This window comes from Uranotaenia lowii, chromosome 1 (assembly GCF_029784155.1).
Source record: "Uranotaenia lowii strain MFRU-FL chromosome 1, ASM2978415v1, whole genome shotgun sequence".
NCBI lineage: Eukaryota > Metazoa > Arthropoda > Insecta > Diptera > Culicidae > Uranotaenia > Uranotaenia lowii.
Genome location: NC_073691.1, coordinates 133,400,813 through 133,420,782, shown reverse-complemented (window position 1 = coordinate 133,420,782; position 19,970 = coordinate 133,400,813). Strand labels below are relative to the sequence as shown.

The 19,970-nt window shown below is 36.0% G+C and overlaps 1 protein-coding gene across 16 annotated transcripts in view; it reads right to left on the bottom strand.

Moving 5' to 3' along the window:
• Positions 1–5,560: 5,560 nt before the first annotated feature.
• LOC129740085 (cGMP-specific 3',5'-cyclic phosphodiesterase) overlaps positions 5,561–19,970 on the bottom strand; it is a 338,821-nt gene continuing 324,411 nt past the window's right edge. For all 16 annotated transcript variants that reach the window (XM_055731678.1, XM_055731686.1, XM_055731680.1 and 13 more), the window contains one exon: positions 5,561–7,459. In XM_055731678.1, coding sequence (XP_055587653.1) covers positions 6,975–7,459 — 485 coding nt within the window. In that variant the 3' untranslated portion in view covers positions 5,561–6,974. The remainder of the gene's footprint in view (positions 7,460–19,970) is intronic.

Sequence of the window (19,970 nt, the reverse complement as noted above, 5' to 3'; positions counted from 1 at the left end):
GACCACTATCAGACCTATCAGGAGGCACGTTCCGGATTATTTTTTGCACAGGTGTAGAATCTGGACAGACTTTCCGTGCGAATTTAAATATCCACCTATGTGAATATTCCTCACTTTCATTTGTAGATGATCGATTACGCATGCTTCGTGCCACTTTCCACAAAGTACTTAAGGATGTTTCACGCGATAACCCACTAACAAAATTCCTCCAATACGCCTTTTTCTTCCCCTTGGTTAACTTTTTAAACTGATTTTCAAGGGAAACGTAAGCTTCAAAATGGACAAGAGTTCCATGTTTTCGAAATTCTTTAAATGCTATTGATTTGTCCTTATAAAGCTTAGAACACTGAGGGTCCCACCATGGATTAGGAGGCCTTCGATGAATAGATGATTCTGGGATGGGTTTTGTTTGAGCGTCAACTGCACTATCGTGTATCAGACAAGAAAGAAAGTGGTACTCCTCCAAAGGAGGTAAAACGTGCATAGAGTCGATGGCGGTTTTAATTGTGTCCGAGTACTTTTTCCAGTCGATGTGTCTTGTAAGGTCATATGTCATATTTATTGTGTTCGAAGAGCTGACCCCATTGGTGATAGTAATTTCGATAGGTAAGTGATCACTACCATTCGGATCATGGACTACCTTCCACTGGCAATCAAATGATAGTGAATTTGAGCAGAGTGAGAGGTCAATTGCACTTTGTCTTGCAGGAGGTTTAGGTACCCGTGTTTTTTCACCCGTGTTCAATACTGTTAAATTGAAACTGTCGCAAATGTCATAGATAAGAGTAGAACGACTATCGTCAATTTGTTCTCCCCAGACAGTTCCATGTGAATTGAAGTCACCCAGGATCAACCTTGGCTCAGGGAGCACTGAGCACAGGTCCTCTAGGTGATTTCGATCCACTGCAACTCTCTGAGGCCAGTACAAACTGACAACACATAAGTCCTTACCTCTTATTGTTGTATGACATGCAACAGCTTCAATTCCGCCTGATAAAGGAAGGTGAATTCTATAAAAAGAGTGGCACTTATTGATCCCCAAAAGCACCCCTCCATAAGAATCGTCACAATCCAGACGGATAATATTAAAATTATGGAATGAGATGTTAGATTGAGAAGATAGCCAAGTTTCGGACAATGCAAAGATATCACAGTTTGTTTTATGAAGTAAATAATTCAATGAATCCAATTTTGGAATAAGACTACGACAATTCCACTGTAGTACAGTGATATCTCCGACCTCTCGGCGTAAATTAGCCATCGAGAGATACAAACACTGAAAGGAGGGGCCAAGTTTGCATCAATTGCTTTAAAAATGTCTTTAATACAGGAAGCATTGCAAATACAATGTCTTTCACGGGTTCTGATACATTAAAACACGAAAAAAATCCGTTCAAAATGTCAGTCAACTTAAAGAGCCCAGACTGAGTCGTTGATTCTGGCATCACGTTTGGGGTTTGGGTTTGCGAAGCTCCCGCAGCTGTTGGTTTATTCTGCAGTGGTGCATTTCCGCGGAAACCTGGAGGAACTTGTTTTTCCTTTTCAGCAGCAGTCGACTTTTTCTCGTTTCTATTGGAAGAGACAACCGTAGCTATTTTAGCTGGTATTTTCGGAGAAGGCGCCTTTGTTCGCTTCCGAGAGCCTCCTGCAACGAAGACTGGCTGAACTTCATCAGCCGTATCTGTGTCTTCATTGTCAACTGACAGCACAGAAAAAATGTTACTGGTCTGAGGTTGGACCGGTGGAGAGGCGCTCTTTAATATGGCGGCATAAGAACGCTTGGAGCGTTCTTTTAAAGAGCGCCTCTGTTTATCCCAGCTTGCCTGAAATGCCTCGCAGGAGGAGATATCATGGGGTGAGCCCCCGCAATAGACGCATTTTTGCTCAACTGCTGAGCATGCTCCTTCCCCATGATTCTCCCCACAATGCAAGCATCGCTTCTTGTTGCAGCAATGCGAAGCAGTATGCCCCAACTTGATGCAATTCTTGCATTGCATTGGGCGAGGCACATAAAGGCGTACTGGAAGCCTTAAAATTCCGTCAATCAAGACGTAATGAGGGAGGGCTGTTCCTGCAAATGTAACCCGAATCGAGGCTGAAGGCGAATACTTGGTAACGCCATCAACGACGGAGGCAGTCATGAGTTGGCGACAATCCAAGATTCCGACCGAAGTCGAATCAAGGCTCTTGAACTTACCTACGCCGTGAGACTTAACGTATTCAGCCTCCAAACTCGATTCGGTGATCACACCCTCGATCTCTACGTCTCGAGATGGAATATAGAGCTGATACTCTAAATTAAAAAAATTACTGGCAAGAATTCCGTTTGCGGCCTTCCGGTCGGCCACAACAACGCGCAATTTGTTCGGACGTACTTTGGAAACACTGGTAACGGAGGGCCACCTAGCCAGATCTTTCGTGATCTGCACTAAATTTAATGGTTTTCCGTTAGTTTTGGGCCGGATGAAAACCACCCCCGGCCCAGAAGAGGATGAATTATCAGGATAAACTCGGAGTCGGGTTGTTTTTCCCGCAGCTGCAGATGGAGTAGCAATATCAACTGGCGGAGAAGGATGAGCATTCGAAAAACCAGCTACAGCTGAATCCTCCAGATGCTCCTCATCCTCATAGATGATTTGCTCACCATCCACCTCTGGCGGGTCCGACCCCCCGCCTTCGCTCATATTTCATGAAAATAAAAGCGAAGCTCAATTTGATCGAAATATATAATAGAGAAAAAATAGAATTAGAAAAAGAGAAAAGTAAGAAAAGTATAACAAACTTGATTTTTGTTTTGATTGGCTCCTTCAGTGGTGATCCCAACCACGTGGTCCTTCTTCGAAGATGGCTGCCACGTCAAGTCTCGGCTCGAGCAAGAACGACCAGATTGATGATGATGATGAGTCAAACAATGGCGGCGGCCCTCGTGGTGACCAGTTGAGGGCAGTCAGCTAGCCAGAAAAAAACCTTTTTTTTTGTCGACCAACACTATAATAGCACCACTTTGGCGAGCTGGGGTCTGCCTTTGGCAGAAAAACGTATAGCGCGGTACAAAACACCGTATTAAACGCCCGAACGGAACGAAACACCCGGATATATTGGACGAAATCTCGAAACGCGACTGTTCACTATGAGCGATACGAGACGAATGATGAACTGTAGTGCTTACATAGTGCTTAAAAGCATTAAAGCAAGCTTGTGTGATGCCAATTTAATGCTTAGAAAATATAGCATTTGTTATTCTGATTTAGAGCAATGTTGCATTTCAAAAGCATTGTGCAAAGCTGATAGAATGCAAGTTGCATTTTAAAAGAGTGGTATAATTCTAACATGATGCAGCATAGCACTCGAAGGGCTGTTGTAATGCAAAATTGCACTTGATGTGCTTATATAGTGTAATTTAGCCTTTGAATGCTGGTGTAAAGCTATAAAAATGCAAAGCTTTAGTGCTTGGGAAGTATGTCTTTAACGACGTGTCATTCTCCAATGTGTGTCATGTGTTCAATGTATCCAAATCAATGTTTAAATTTGGAATCCTCTTTTAACTCAATTAAATTACTCTTTGAACTCAATCAAAAATTGCAAATATCTAAACATGGAAGAATGCTGCCCAGATAGATCCTTCTCAAATGGTAAGGTGGGATTTATGCCATATTCGTTTTCATCTGGTGGAAAGATGGTTGTGCACCAACTGCTGTCATCTTCATGTAAAAAAACGCTTTGACAGCACTTGGTGCACTACCGGTGCACCACCAGGATGAAAACGAATATGGCATTAGTGTTTTCAGCCCAACTGCCAACAATGTGTCAAGATAACTAGCAGAAACTTTTCTAATTTTCTCGTTCGGAGCATTAGCAGTATACGTAGCGATAGAAAAAGTTACTTCTCAAACCTACTATTTTAAAAACAGGTTCAGGACGATGGCATAGTGAGTGCGATACGATGCGAACCGACGAATGTGATTCAATGCGGCGAACCACATTTGATGAAAATGTATGTGAATCGCTTAAACCAGACATACTCAACGTGGCGAAGCAGATGTCAATTTGTTCCGCCGCTCGAGTTCGCATTGGCCGCGTTCGCCAATTGGCATCGCATCGCTCTCACTGTGTCGTCGGCCTCAGCTAGCGCTTTGAGCTCAATAGAATCTGGCACAAAGCACCCAATCATCTGAAAAACTTCTTACGAGCCAATTTGTGATGCCGGCAACGTGGTAGCATTAAATTCAATACCCAGAGAGCGGAAATGATTAACAGTGATCTATGGAAGCAATAGCTACTACAAAACGACAAAAAAGTGAAGATAAAAGTGGTGAATTTCATGAAAATTGGTAGAATCTGTGGGATTCGTGTGGAATTGTGGAATGATTAAAATCCGGATTATATACCGTCAACTGGGGCAACATGCAACAATTTTTAACTTCAATGGCTTCTAAAATCCTATTGCTTACAGATAATCATACCTCTTGTATATCAAAAGTTTTAAGGTTGATGGGACACCAAACTGACATAGTCAGAAAAATTATTGGTTTTACCAGTAATTTTTAAATTTACAAAAACATGCGATTTTCACCCTACTATGAAAAAGGGGTAAGTTGCAACAAACTCAGTTATTAATGAAAAATCAAATGAAAACGTTTGAAAATTTATAGTTTTTGATACATTTGTGATGTCATAACGCATAATGCACCAATTGCAGTAATTTTTGGTTTAGTTCGAATTAAATTTTCCATTTTTTTCTGTCAAAATTGTTTTTGAGAAAAAAGTGTTTATCTGCTGCATATATTTGGGGGTAAAATATACTACAAAATATTCTTTTACCTTAAATCATGAAAATAATTCTTAGGATGGATGAAATTTAAATGTTAACAGACGCATAATGCAAAACAATCACATCCCAGCATATGGAAACGCGATTTATGAGGTTTAGTTCTCATTTGCATTTTGTTGCATTTTGCCCCAGACAGCTAACTGGATTATTAAAATATTTGTTTAAAAAAATTTGGCGATTGTCCGAAAAATATTTATACACCAACAGTCTTGGTATAGGATAATGAACGCAATATTAAGTTTGAAGGTGATATCATTAAGCCAATCCGTCATACTAGGTAAAGTTTTTCACGGCATCGAAAAATGTAAAAATTTGTATATTTATTGCTCGATTTTTTAAATTTTTTATGACTATCAAAAACTTTAAAAAACTCTTTCCTGTTGTTAAAAACTATGTTATCATCAATTTGTTATCATTCAATAATAACTTCATTACAGTATATTGAAATAAAAATTGAATGAGTGTTGTGGTATACAAATGTTGCGTCTAACCCTGCTTTTGCATGTTGCCCCGTTTGACGGTATTATTGTGGAGGGTTTCAAAAAATGGTTAAAACCTCATTAGATAAAACGTACAAAACCAATTTTTTTTTGTAATTTCAACACTTTCCATAATTTTTGTCATCATTTTTTTTATAGGAGTTTAATATATTTGTCATCATATTTTTAGTAAGGTTTCCATTCGTAAATGGGAAAGTAGATTATCAACGATTTTTAAACGACAGACCCCCTCTTTTCAAATAAATATATTTGCTGCATTTCCATCGAAACATAACACCACATATTGTGTGAGCGGCTTCTTAAGTTCTATACAAACATACAACTTATCATAATTCTGTCATCACAAAGCAACAATAAGTTTTGCTTTACGCCATTCGACAATTCTAACGGCTAAAGGTACACAATGTTTCACATAATTCGCCTTACACAGGTTAACTGACTAGCATGTTGTTGAATCTACATATAAGGTAGGTTTTCCATTTGTGTTCAACACAAAGATGTGCAAAGCGTTGTTTCCGTTCAGCTGATTGTGTAGGTATAGATCAAAATCATCATGATCATCAAATTGTTGAATTCACTCACCACAAGTGTACAATTCTGCGCGAAATTCATTGATGGTGGCACAAATTGACATGATAGATCTTCTCTAGCTCATGGAAATAATAAAACTTGGACTGGAGGAATTAGCTAATACGCTGCAGGGTGTGTATTTGTTAGTGTGTGTGCTATCCAAACATTCTTTATCAAAGTTGCACTCGAGTTAAAGGTACAGACTAACAGATCTAGGAGGTTATTCGCTATACTTTAACTAACATAGCTACTGCTGCTTTTGTTTCTTTTGTGTATTTAATCAGAGAAAGCACCATTCTGGTTTTATATCTTACAAAGATTTTGCAATTGTTCGATTTCCTCAGTGGAATATTAGCGTTTAAGTTACAAACTAGATATTGCGATCGTTTTCTTGTCTTGTTTTTGTTTGGTAAGGAATTGGAGATGTGCTTGCAAGAATTAGAACAAGTCGATTATGGCGGGATAGTTTGGTTTGAGATTTGCGAATCATTTCTTGACTTAAGTGGTACATGCATATAAAATACATTCCTCCAAAAAACTGGGCCTTTAGATTGACATCTAGGTATTTCAAGAGTTGTCTTTTTTGTTTATTTATTTTGCTCCTTTGACCGTGTTAGCTAAAACAATACCGCAAGTTTTAGGCTAATGCGTCCTTCTGACTAATGCTAATGCTCAATTTTCATCTGGGGTTTTCAAGTTATCCACGAACCAACATACGTTTTGGTAATTTGTGTGGTTTAATAGACAACAGTTAAGGAAATATGAATCGAGAAATGGAGTGAATCAAACTCCAACTTGTGTCGCGCTTCATTAACTGTTTCTATTTTTTTTTAATCTGTAGTCCTTGACCACGTTAGCACCGCAACGTATGTCGACACGATCGATGCAACGTTCTAATATCTATACTAATTATTCCCGAAAAAACACAGCTATCGGAATGTTACAGCTAAAACACAGCTATTTATTCATAACATGGGTCGGTAGATTCCTGGGAGGATATTCACCTCTTAGACCGCATTTTCTTTATTCCCATCTTCACCCCCATTCGGCTCGCTGCCCTCGTAATACTTCGGTCACAAAAGCATACACAGCTTGGAGCGTTTTTTGACCGGCTTGACGACAGCGCTGCTAGCAGCAACCGATTTCAACGTAGGTTCCGGTTCCAGACCTGAGGGCGTCGTTGCACAGCTAGTGCTGAATGCACCTGAACCAGGACCTGCGGGAGTTTGAGGAGTTGTGCAGTGCTGGTTGGTGGAATGATTGACATCTCCATCTGTGGAGTGATCTCCGGAGGATTCACGTCCATCTTCCTTACTGGATTGAGCTCCTCCCGAAACGGGACGCTGATCCGGTCCACTTCCTATTGTCGTCTGGCTACTGTAGACTGATTTGGACAGTTTATTGCGGACCGCCTTGCCGAGTGCGCCGGTTTTCCGCAGGCTGCTGAAGCGTGGTTTGCGCTCGTGCACCGGAGTTGTGTCAGTCTTTTCCCCCTCAGGGTGGGCGCAGTTCAGGGTCGTCACGGTAAACTCGATGTCCGCTAGAACTTCTTTTCCAGCTGTAGAAAAAGTTTTTAAAATTAGTGACAACAAGTCAAAGGCTCAGAAGAAATCCAAGAACAGGAAATTTTATATCAGCATCACTGTCATGCGCATGAGCAAGAACAACATACAAATTCCATTTATTCATGGAGCTATCAAAACATTTTTGTCATCACCTTAGAGGTGAGTAAAATATTCAAAAATCATTAAATAAAAAAATAGAAGGTAAACTTTTCATACATATGTGTTGAAGATACATAGAGAACGAATCAACAAACGCTATCATTAATTGCTTAAGCACTTCATAAATAAAGTAATAGACTAAGGTTGCCAGATTGCCCAGTTTTATCCGGGTTTGCCCGGATATTTAATACAAAATTTGACAAAAGTCCGGTCCGGCCCGGTTACCCAGATTTCATTGAAAAAATGCTCGGATTTTGATTTATTCACTTTATTTGCCAAAAAAAAAAACAAAAAATACCAAATTGTGTTGTAAAGTTTTTCATGTATGCGTCCAAAAAGAAAATTTTTGAGCAAGTTTTATAAAAATAATCATGAAAGTTTTTGGAAAATACGATTTAGAAACTGAAGACATGAGAATAAAAAAAATCAAGTTTTTTCCTTGATTTCTGTCGAGTAATTCCTCAGTTTTTACCAGATTTGCCCGGATATTGCCCGGATTTTCAGTCGAAATTGTGGAATCAAATGCCCGGATTTTGTCAGATTTAAGATAAAATAGCCTGGATTTTTCCGGACGGCTAAGTGCAAGAAAAATTCGGGCAACCTTATAATAGGTCCAGTAGAAAATTCTTAATAATGTATGTAATAATGATTCAATGAACACTTAGAATAATAATATAAAATGCGAAAAGTGGTAATGAATTCAAATGGAACTTTTATTTGGCATTCCCATGGTTTTTTGTTTTGCTTCGATTATAAGCGACTTCAAATCCGCTCAGATGGCTAGGACAGTAGGGGAGATGAGGGCATAACGAGCACCCAGGGCATAATGAGTACTCCTTTTTTCTACATAAGTACGTATTTTCTTAAACAAATTTTCAAAAGGACTTGTTTCGTATTACCCATAGTATTAATTTTCCACCAAAAAAGAAATATCCTTTTCATCTTTACAGAAATATTAAATAAAAACCAACTAGGTTCTCAAGTGACGAAAATATTATAATTTTTGAGCACCACCAAATAAGCATTTATGACCTTTAAATCATCTTAATCTGAAATGTTCGCACTGCAACATGATCTACACATTGTTTCTCAATTTCAACATCATAAAATTTCTGATTTTTCACTTTAATCAATTTTGAAACGCTTTTTTACTTTAATTTGTTCACTAGAGGCGAACAGAGCACTATCAATGGAGACATAATGAGTATTTTCTGCCGGGAAATCTAGCAGCGAATTCAACTCGATGTAGTCAACTGAATAATAGAGCTACAGCTTGGCTTGTTTCGTCTGTCGATTTGGCCTATTGGTAAGGTGTCGGAGAAGTAATCAGTAGACTCGAGTTGGATTCCTGTTTGAGGGGATTTTTTTTGCACATACCATTCATGATTGATTTTTTTTATTGTGACTTATACGGCTAATAGCATCAAAGCATCATCCGTCAAACAAAACACCAGAAACATAAAGTATGAGCATGTGTTAATTCTTTGAATTCTGCAAACAGACCTAGATTATTATGTTATTGCTTTGTTTGATGAATCTACGCCTCACCGTTTAGTGCGATCATGATCATGAATGATAAATGAAAAAAAATCACCTCGACCAGGAATCGAACTCGAGCCTACTTATTACCTCTCCGACATCTTACCAATAGGCCAAATCGTCAGACGATACAAGTAAAGCTGTAGCACAGAGAACAGACGTACAAGCTAGCCCACGAAACTTGTGTAAAAATCCTAACACCCTTTTTGAACTAATTTTTGTTTTTTGGCTACGATTACGCCTTTTCGAAAACTGGACACTTTAAAGTTGATTTGTAACTCTTGAACGGCGCAATAGATGACACTGTTGGCAGTCAGTTTCTAACGTATTTTTTTGGTGATAGCATTTGAAGTTTTACACACTTTTTTGACGATTTTTTGTTCGAGCTTGTACGTCTGTTTTCTGTGGCTGTAGCTCTATTACTCAGTTGACTTCATCGATTCGAATTTGCTGCTAGAATCCCCGGCAGAAAACGCTCATTATGCCTTCATTAATGGTGCTCATTACTGCTCATACTGCCTCGGGGGGTTTCTCATTATGCCTCTACAGTGACTGGTTTTCAGCTTTCGGCAAAAAAATTTAAAATGCATTCTAAACGTTTTTATCTACTTTTTCAAGTTTCATCCAATTAGGCAATAGACTATTTGAGTGTCTGAACACGAAACAATGATGTAATTCACATATTACAGCTGTTCTCTATGGTTAAATAAGCGTTTTGCTTAAGGTGGTCATTAGACTGCCCCAAATTTGTATGGGAAATTTAAAACCTGTGAAATGTTAAACGATGCAGGCTAAAATTGATCAAATATTTGAAAAACATCATAAATTGCAATCGAGCACAACAACAATGATTAAAATCGGTCATTATTTGAAACGGCATGCATTTCACATTGAGTGTTCTGGTCGGACATTTAGTCGCCTCATTACAACACTGATGAATATCAGCATTAAAAAAGTTAGCCAATTTTTGAAGCTTAATAACTTTTTTATCTTAACTTTAATTGAAATGCAACCTTCGGATGAAATGTTTGTCATAGTTTAGAACCCGAAGAAAACCCGTTTTTGAAAGAAATCGGTCGAAGGAGACAGAAGTTATTGATGAAAAACTGGTTTTTCATGTTCCTCTCGAACAAAATGTCTCAAAATCCCATACAAACTTCAGGCTCGTTGAGCGACCCTTTCCAAGGCTTGTGATATAGCTCAGTTGGCAAGTCTGTTGTCTCCTGAGCCGATGTCGCGAGTTCGAGCCCAAGAGTAAACATCGAACATAGTTGTACCGGATAGTTTTTTAATAACGATCCGCCAACTGCAACGTTGATAAAGTCGCGAATGCCATAAAGATGGTAAAACGACTATAATCGAAACAAAAAAAAAAAAAAAAGAGTTGAGCGACCCTTTCCCGTGGTCCGATCTGGCCCAAATTTGGCATGAGATTTTGTACTAGGCCCAGGATCAATTTTAGCATGCAGCGTATAACTTTTTCAAAAGTCGGGTCATTTGAGGCAGTCTAGTGGCCCCATCTCCCCTATCGATTAACAATAATCCGCTCTTGAGTGTCAATATGACAATATTAGGAGTTAAGCGGCTTGTAACTTTATTCTGGTGCATTCAAATATAACAATTTCTTCGGGGACCATCAATTTTGCATCGTCAACTGGGGCAACATGCAACACTTGTCAACTTCAATGGCTTCTAAAAAACCCACGTCCACATATAATCATACCCTTTATGCATCAAAAGTGTCAAGGTTAGTGGGATTTAAAATTGACGTTATCAGAAAAAATATTGGTTCCCTAGTTATTTTTAATTTTCAAAAATCATGCGATTTTCACTACATGGCTTTTGCTACACATACAAGAGGTCTCTTGGGCACACATGAATGGTTTTCATATGCGGAAAAGGCTAAATTTAACAATGCGGAAAAGGCAAGATTTTTAACAATTTTTCCTCTGCATCTTCAAGAAACAGCCGTATCCTGTACAGAATCTTCATTTTTTCAAAGAACCTCAAACGAAATCAGAAAACAAATTTACGAACAAATAAACACATGCACTGGCTTCTGAAAAATGTTCTGAAAATACCCCGTTGTTGCGGGATGCCCCGTTTGACGGTACATTTCTTATGGACGCACCATGAAAGCCCATGAAAAAAAATTTCCAAATCAGACCTTCACAGTAAATTTTTGCCTCGATTTCCAGTTAAAAAAAATTGCTGGAAAAGTCCAGCAATCCAAATTTTTGCTGGAAACCAGCAAACATTCTCCGTCTTGCTGATTTTCCAGCCCTTGATCTTCATTGCTGAAAAACCAGCAACCGATCTGTCAAACTCGAATTTGGTTTTGTTTTTGCTCAATATTTTTCGTTGCTCGCGAAGTGTTTGACTCCATGTTCCAGCGATGAAGCATTTAAACCAAAGGTACTTAACTTTTTTTTCGAAGAGATGAAGTATTTCGTTAAAGAAACTTATAATTTTTATTTTTATTTCAGATGGAGCACGATGTCCAAGACTTGGCGAAAAGCGGCCAACCCACTGCACTGGCAGATATTATAAAAATGATAATTTTTTTTTTTATAAAAAATTAAATAAATGTCGCTCAAGAAAAATTATCAAACATATTTCTTTTTATAATTATAACTACCATGAGGCTTTAATTAAATTTAAAATTTAGTTTAGAACCCATAAAACTCGGATGTTTTATGAAAAAAAATGCTGATTCCCAGCAAAAAAAGCATTTCCAGCAATTTTAATTAAAAACTCCGCTCAAAAAAAAATCACCGTAATTGAAAAAAAAAACGCGTAAGAACCATGATTATTTAAAAATTGGCGTACAATGATCGTTTATTTTTAAAATAAAGAACAAAATCAATAAGGTAAACAGAACAGTAGAATATAGTGAGGCTTATTTGATGGTGTGGAATTCAGATCGATAAAACAATACGCATTATGAGGATTGAAGTAAATTCAGGTTTTTAATCTTTTTCATCAGTCTCTCTTTTACTGCGTCTCGGTGAGTTCCTCTTCTTCGTCTCATATCTCATGTCTCAGGTCTCATGGCTCAGGTTTCATGTCTCATGTCTCAGATCTCAGGTCACATATTTCAGGTCTCAAGTCTCAGGTCTCATGTCTCAGGTCTCAGGTCTCAGGTCTCAAGTCTCAGGTCTCAGGTCTCATGTATCACGTTCATAGTTTCGGAGCTAAAATTTTCCCAACTATTAGATTCGAAGTTTTTTCCTTTGAAAAAGTCTTAGAACATTTTCTCTCAAAAACCGTGTTAATTCGAGAAATCCGTATAAAAAACCCGATTTAATACACTTAACAGTGGATTGGAGCCTTTCTAACAGAGTGTAAGTTATATTTGGTAATATATAAAATAATATAGAATACACATGATAGATTCCTTCCCTCTGCATCATATAAGTATGATTTCAGATATTCAAACAAGAAAAATTCCGATCTCAATATAAAAAAATGATGCTTAGTACGTTTTTTGGGGAAAAGCGAACTGGTATGTAAGGAGTTCATTTTATGTATGGAAAGAATGGTATTTAAACAGATGTATTACCAAGTCTGAAATGGTGCCGTGGTAGCAACCAGAACTTTCACGATGCTGGTCACGGTTCGAATCTTACTGTTTTTTTTATACTTTTTTTACTGAATAAGTAAAACCAACTACAATATTGATGGATAGCCGTGACACGTGGCCTAGCATGATACCTTTTTTAGAGCTCAACCATGCATAAAAGAAAAAAATCTCACAAAAGCAGGAGAAAGTAATATGACTATTAAATGATTAATCTCATTCTGAAAACTAAATCTGAAATCTTATTCTGATTCTAAAGTTTGAATTTTGAGTTACAGCACTTAGTCTAATATTTAAATATAATTTCCAATTTCAAATTCCAGGTTGATCTTTAATCCGAATTCTTAATCAGAATTCTAAATCTGAATTCTCAATCTGAATTCTGAATCTGAACTCAGAATTTGAATTATGAATCTGAATTCTGAATTCAAATTCAGAATTAAGATTTTAGAATTAGGAATTTAGAATTCAGAATTCAGAATTCAGAATTCAGAATTCTGGATTCTGAATTCTCAATTCAAAATTTTGAATTTTGAATTCTTAATTTTAATTCTGAATCTAAATTCTAAATCTGTATTCTGTATCTGAATTCTGTATCTGAATCTGGAATCTGGATTCTAAATCTGAATCTGAATTCTAATTCTGAATTCTGAATCTGAATTCTGAATCTGATAAAGATGGATAGAAAAATGAAGAGAAAAGAGCAAAAGAACATTTTTGCAAAAAAAACTTATAAGCGCACACCATACTTTACCCCGCAACATCAATCATTATAAATTTTCAATTCCGAAATTCTTTCTCCAAGAATCTAAATTTTCACCGATATGCTGAAAATAAATTTACAAAAATCTGAATTCTGAATCTGAATTCTAAATCTTAATTCTGATTGTGAATTCTGAATTTGAATTCTGAATCTGAATTCTGAATCTGAATTCTGAATCTGAATTCTGAATCTGAATTCTGAATCTGAATTCTGAATCTGAATTCTGAATCTGAAATCTGAATCTGAATTCTGAATCTGAATTCTGAATTTGAATTCTGAATCTGTATTCTGAATCTGAATTCTGAATCTGAATTCTGAATCTGAATTCTGAATCTGAATTCTGAATCTGAATTCTGAATCTGAATTCTGAATCTGAATTCTGAATCTGAATTCTGAATCTGAATTCTGAATCTGAATTCTGAATCTGAATTCTGAATCTGAATTCTGAATCTGAATTCTGAATCTGAATTCTGAATCTGAATTCTGAATCTGAATTCTGAATCTGAATTCTGAATCTGAATTCTGAATCTGAATTCTGAATCTGAATTCTGAATCTGAATTCTGAATCTGAATTCTGAATCTGAATTCTGAATCTGAATTCTGAATCTGAATTCTGAATCTGAATTCTGAATCTGAATTCTGAATCTGAATTCTGAATCTGAATTCTGAATCTGAATTCTGAATCTGAATTCTGAATCTGAATTCTGAATCTGAATTCTGAATCTGAATTCTGAATCTGAATTCTGAATCTGAATTCTGAATTCTGAATCTGAATTCTGAATCTGAATTCTGAATCTGAATTCTGAATCTGAATTCTGAATCTGAATTCTGAATCTGAATTCTGAATCTGAATTCTGAATCTGAATTCTGAATCTGAATTCTGAATCTGAATTCTGAATCTGAATTCTGAATCTGAATTCTGAATCTGAATTCTGAATCTGAATTCTGAATCTGAATTCTGAATCTGAATTCTGAATCTGAATTCTGAATCTGAATTCTGAATCTGAATTCTGAATCTGAATTCTGAATCTGAATTCTGAATCTGAATTCTGAATCTGAATTCTGAATCTGAATTCTGAATCTGAATTCTGAATCTGAATTCTGAATCTGAATTCTGAATCTGAATTCTGAATCTGAATTCTGAATCTGAATTCTGAATCTGAATTCTGAATCTGAATTCTGAATCTGAATTCTGAATCTGAATTCTGAATCTGAATTCTGAATCTGAATTCTGAATCTGAATTCTGAATCTGAATTCTGAATCTGAATTCTGAATCTGAATTCTGAATCTGAATTCTGAATCTGAATTCTGAATCTGAATTCTGAATCTGAATTCTGAATCTGAATTCTGAATCTGAAATCTGAATCTGAATTCTGAATCTGAATTCTTAATCTGAATTCTGAATCTGAATTCTTAATCTGAATTCTTAATCTGAATTCTGAATCTGAATTCTTAATCTGAATTCTGAATCTGAATTCTGAATTCTGAATCTGAATTCTGAATCTGAATTCTGAATTCTGAATCTGAATTCTGAATCTGAATTCTGAATCTGAATTCTGAATCTGAATTCTGAATCTGAATTCTGAATCTGAATTCTGAATCTGAATTCTGAATCTGAATTCTGAATCTGAATTCTGAATCTGAATTCTGAATCTGAAATCTGAATCTGAATTCTGAATCTGAATTCTTAATCTGAATTCTGAATCTGAATTCTTAATCTGAATTCTTAATCTGAATTCTGAATCTGAATATGAGTTCTGAATCTGAATTTTGAATTCTGAATTCTGAATCCTGAATTCTGATTCCTAAACCTGTATTCTGAATTTGAAAACTGAATCTGAATTCTGCATCTGAAATTGAATCTAAATTATGTATGAGTATGTAGAAATGAAAAAAAAAAACATAAATTCATTCTTCAACACGGGTAAAAAAAACGAAGGTCATAAAATCTTCATATAAATTCCCCCCCCCCCAATGCAGTTTTCTGTACGGCTCTGCATTTTGTTGACACCCGGCATGGCTAAAGACACTATAATTTCATATATGAAATTATAGTGTCTTATAGGCATGGCGGACTCTGAAGGAAACGCCCATCCGCCATTTGCTGCATTGAAAAGCAAGAAGTGTAAGATATAAACACTGTTGCCGTATTTGCCCCAGCAGACTGAGAAACTGCCCAGACCACGGTGCGTCTTAGTAATGCCTTTTAGGTATTTGAGTTTGAGCCACTCTTTGACAAGCGTGCTGATGGTTTATTGGATAGCGTTTGCGCCTTGGGATCTGAAGGTTTTTGGTTCGATTCCCGAGTCAATAAATTTTAATTTTTTATTTTGATTATCTCTAATTTATAAATGATTGCTGGTGCTGCTGCTTCGAGGCGCCACTAGCAACTTTTTTTTATGCCATAATAAGTATGATATGTATTTCGTAAAGAAAACGGTTTCAACTATTTTGTTTTTTTCCCGTTTTTGAAAGGGTTGTGTAGAGAAAAAAATGCATTCTTTTGAGACTAAAATCATTCTAATTGTGCAGCCCAGTTTCGCAAAAACGTTCTTGACATTTTTAAAATGGCACATACAAATCCACGGACATCAACAGAACTCGTCGAGCTGAGTCGATAGGTACCTATAAAGGTATGTCTAAGACCCATAATTAATGATCTCTCAAATCGACCGATAACCAAACCTTTCTGTTAGAAAGGCAAAACCGTGTTAATTCGAAAATCTGCGTAAAAATAAACCGTGCTAATTCGAAAATCCGCGTAAAAAAGTCACGTAAAAAAATAACGCGTATCAAAAGCCTCGTAAAAAAACCCTCAGTGTAATTTAGTTTGCTGGATTTTCCAGCAATCAAAATTTCTGGAAATTTTGCTGAGAAGCCAGCGTGACAAAATCTAGCAAAATTTTGCTGGTTTTCAGAAAAATAAAATTTGCTGTGTTGAATGCCAATTTGACACTCCTCGCTTAAAACAGCTTTAGCTCTCTGTTTCTCAACCGATTTTTATAGTTTTGTAAAACTCGTAATGTCACTCAAATATGTTAATTTTAAATTTTGTATAACGTAATCGGGTTATTTTTTAATGAATACAAAATGACGATGACATAATTTTTCACCCCTTAAACTAGTATTTTCAAGCTTTTCATTTTCATTCAAAATTTAAAAAATCCCTAAATAAATGTACTAATTTTTACATTTTTCAATGCCGTAAAAAAACTTTACCCAATATAACGGATTGGCTTAATGATATCACGAACACACTTTTTACTGGTGTAACCATCCTGTTCCAACACTGTTGGTGTAAAAATATTTTTCAAAATATCACCAAATTTTTTTAATAGATATTTTTATAATAAGGCATTTCCCCACTTGACAAACGAACAGCTGATTTCTCATGTTTACATTTTCTCGGCATATCGTGGTAGGGTAAACATAACAACAACATTACGCATGTTCAATGACCAGATAGTAACGAAATAAAATTGGCAATGCAATTGTAGTGGTTTTGCAAGCGCACCTTGATGAGAAGAATATTGATTCTTTATTTAATGAATTGTAAGTTCATAACAAGTTAAGACATGAAGGTATGTTCATGATTTTAATTAAAGAAGTTTTTAAAATACAGCATTGAACAATGCTTATCATCAAAGATCAAAATGGCGACCAGTTGGTGTTTACATTTTTCAAAACAAAAACAAAACGTTACCCTACCACAATCTGTCTCAGGAAATACTCTATTCAGTTACTTACCAGAGGGTAAGATGCAACAAAATGCAAATCAAAGAGACACCTTGTAAATCTTGTTTCCATATTCTCGAATATGATTGTTTTGCATCAAGCATTTGTCAACATTGAACTTTCATTCATCCAAGCATATAGGGTCTTATTACATAAGACGAGTCACGAGTCATTTTACTCGAGTGCGCCATTTTGGTATTACAGATGTCGAGTCGAGCCGAATTTCAGTCGAGTAGCTCCACTGAGTCAACTGCTTGAAAGTTCGTGACTCAGTTGTCACGATTCACCGAGCCAAGTTTGCTTTGATCCGGTTTTTTAATTCGATCAGTTTTACTCGACTACCGTAATACGACATTTTGCTTGATTCGACAATGACTGGAGTCGAGTCGAGTTACTCGACTCGTTTTATGTAATAGGGCCCATATTTTTATGATTTCAACAGGTAAAATTTTTTGTAATATGTTGTTACCCCTAAATGTATGGAATATCTTTATGTTCACAAATTATGTAAAAATAAGTTTCAACAGAACCAGAAAGTACTGGTGTTTGGTGTTTTTATGCGTAATGGCCTTAATGGCATCAAAAATTTATCAAAAACTTAACATTTACATGCTGTTCATTTACATTTATATCGATTTTTCATTAAAAACAAAGTTGCAAGTGACCCATTTTTTCTAAATATAGTTAAAATCGCATGTCTTTAATAAATTAAAAATAAATGAAGAAACCAATAATTTTTCTGATTACGTCAATTTGATGCTCAACGAACCTTAAAACTTTTGATGCACAAAGGGTAGGATTATCTTTTGACGCAAGTATTTTAGAAGCCAATAAAGTTGACAAGTGTTGCATGTTGCCCTATAGTTAGTTGACGGTACTCAAATAATCAAAGCTCCATAAATCGGTCACTTGAAAGCTTATTCAGCCTTGGATTAAGTTTCAATATTCTGTAGCACTTTACTCAGCTCTAGATTTAACTTCTTATCGATACTTTCAAGTCTCATAGCTAAGTTGTCGAAATCACAGAATAATCTGTAATTTTACAAAACTTTTGAAAATTTTCTTCACAGAATCTGTGTCAATGATCTCAGAATATTGAAACCTGCATTTTGTAGGGGAGAGTGGGGTATCGTGGGCCATGGGGAAACGTGGGCCACTTTTAATATCTCAAATGTGTGTTGAGATAAAAATCTCAAACCAAATGTCATCGTCGTCGCTCTGTGTGAGCATATACTTCTATATGTTGTTGACTGAAATACGCATCATATGCTTCTTTTATTTATCAACCAAAAAAAAGTTATAAAAATTTACTTACATAATTAAAAAAACACACCCTAATTTCATTGATGGGGAACCTAAAGTGCATAACAAAAATATGCTCATACGCTTATGATCTTAGTTTTGTCATGATCTTTCACGTGGAAAAGGAATTTTTGATGATACATCAATATGTCACACAAACGCAACCAATTTGCAAATCATAGCTTGTGAGGAATCGTGGGCCACACATCTTAAACCACCTATATTTTTATGTTTTTATTCACATTCAGAACTTAAAATACGTTTTTCCTATCTGTAAAGTTTTCTGATGCCAAATGAAGAGTTATGAAAAATATTTTGTCCATCCTTTATAAAATTTTTGCCAAAAAGTTCGCGAGCCAGGTTTTGGAATCTATGCGATCATACACAGCTCTCTTTTTTATTTCATCATCTGAAATTGCTCAAAATAATGAAATGAATTAGGAAATCACAGTTTTGGGTCAACTCATAAACTTTGCATGTTATTTGGTCAATTTGGATTTTGTGGCTCACGATTCCCCACCATTTTTCAAAATCCAAAAAATATTGCTTTTTTTCAAACAGTCAGAATTTGGGGAAAATAACTTATTAAAAATTATAAAAAAATTACCTTATGATACCTTGAAAATGTGGAAAACCATAACATTTTTTATTTTCATTTTATCTTTTATAATAAATAAGTTATGGAACAACGAAAAAAAGTGGCCCATGATTCCCCACTCTCCCATACATACTCTTGAAATTTAGAATTTGGATATCACTACTAAACTCATATTTTTAAAAGTGGGAAACCGAACGTACCAGGTAATAAAAAACTTCCTGAAAGATAGAACTTTTTGTGTGGCAGTAGGTGGAGCTTTTTCTTCAGATCTGCCTCAAGAAACCGGAGTACCCCAAGGGTCAGTTCTATCCCCCACTCTTTTTATCCTAGTAATCAATGACGTGTTCAGGTTCATACCAAAGACCATCTCAGTTCTTATATATGCGGATGATATTTTGTTAATTTGCGGAAGTAAGTTTGTTGCAATCTGCCGTAAAGCTTAGTTCTTTTAGAAATGGGACACTTTCTTTTGCTGATAGCTCATTTACTAGTAGTCGGATATTCAAAATTTTGACATCATTTTTTTGCCTGTGAAAATTACTAACCGACCTTTTTTTCGAAATTTGAAATTCTCACGTTCTTAAGATATCTACTATGCAAAAGAAAAAGATAAGAAATATTTTGCACAGTTTCCTTCAAAACTATCATTATCAAATTTATAGCTTACAAAACCGTTGATTATTCAAAGAATTACTGTGAGTGGTGGAAAAGTATGCAAACACTGTCAAAAATGTCCCCAAAGTTCAAATCAAACATTATAGTGAAGCACATGATCGAAAACTACAGTTAAGGGTCATCTGGGAAGTCAAGTCCCACACCAAAATTTT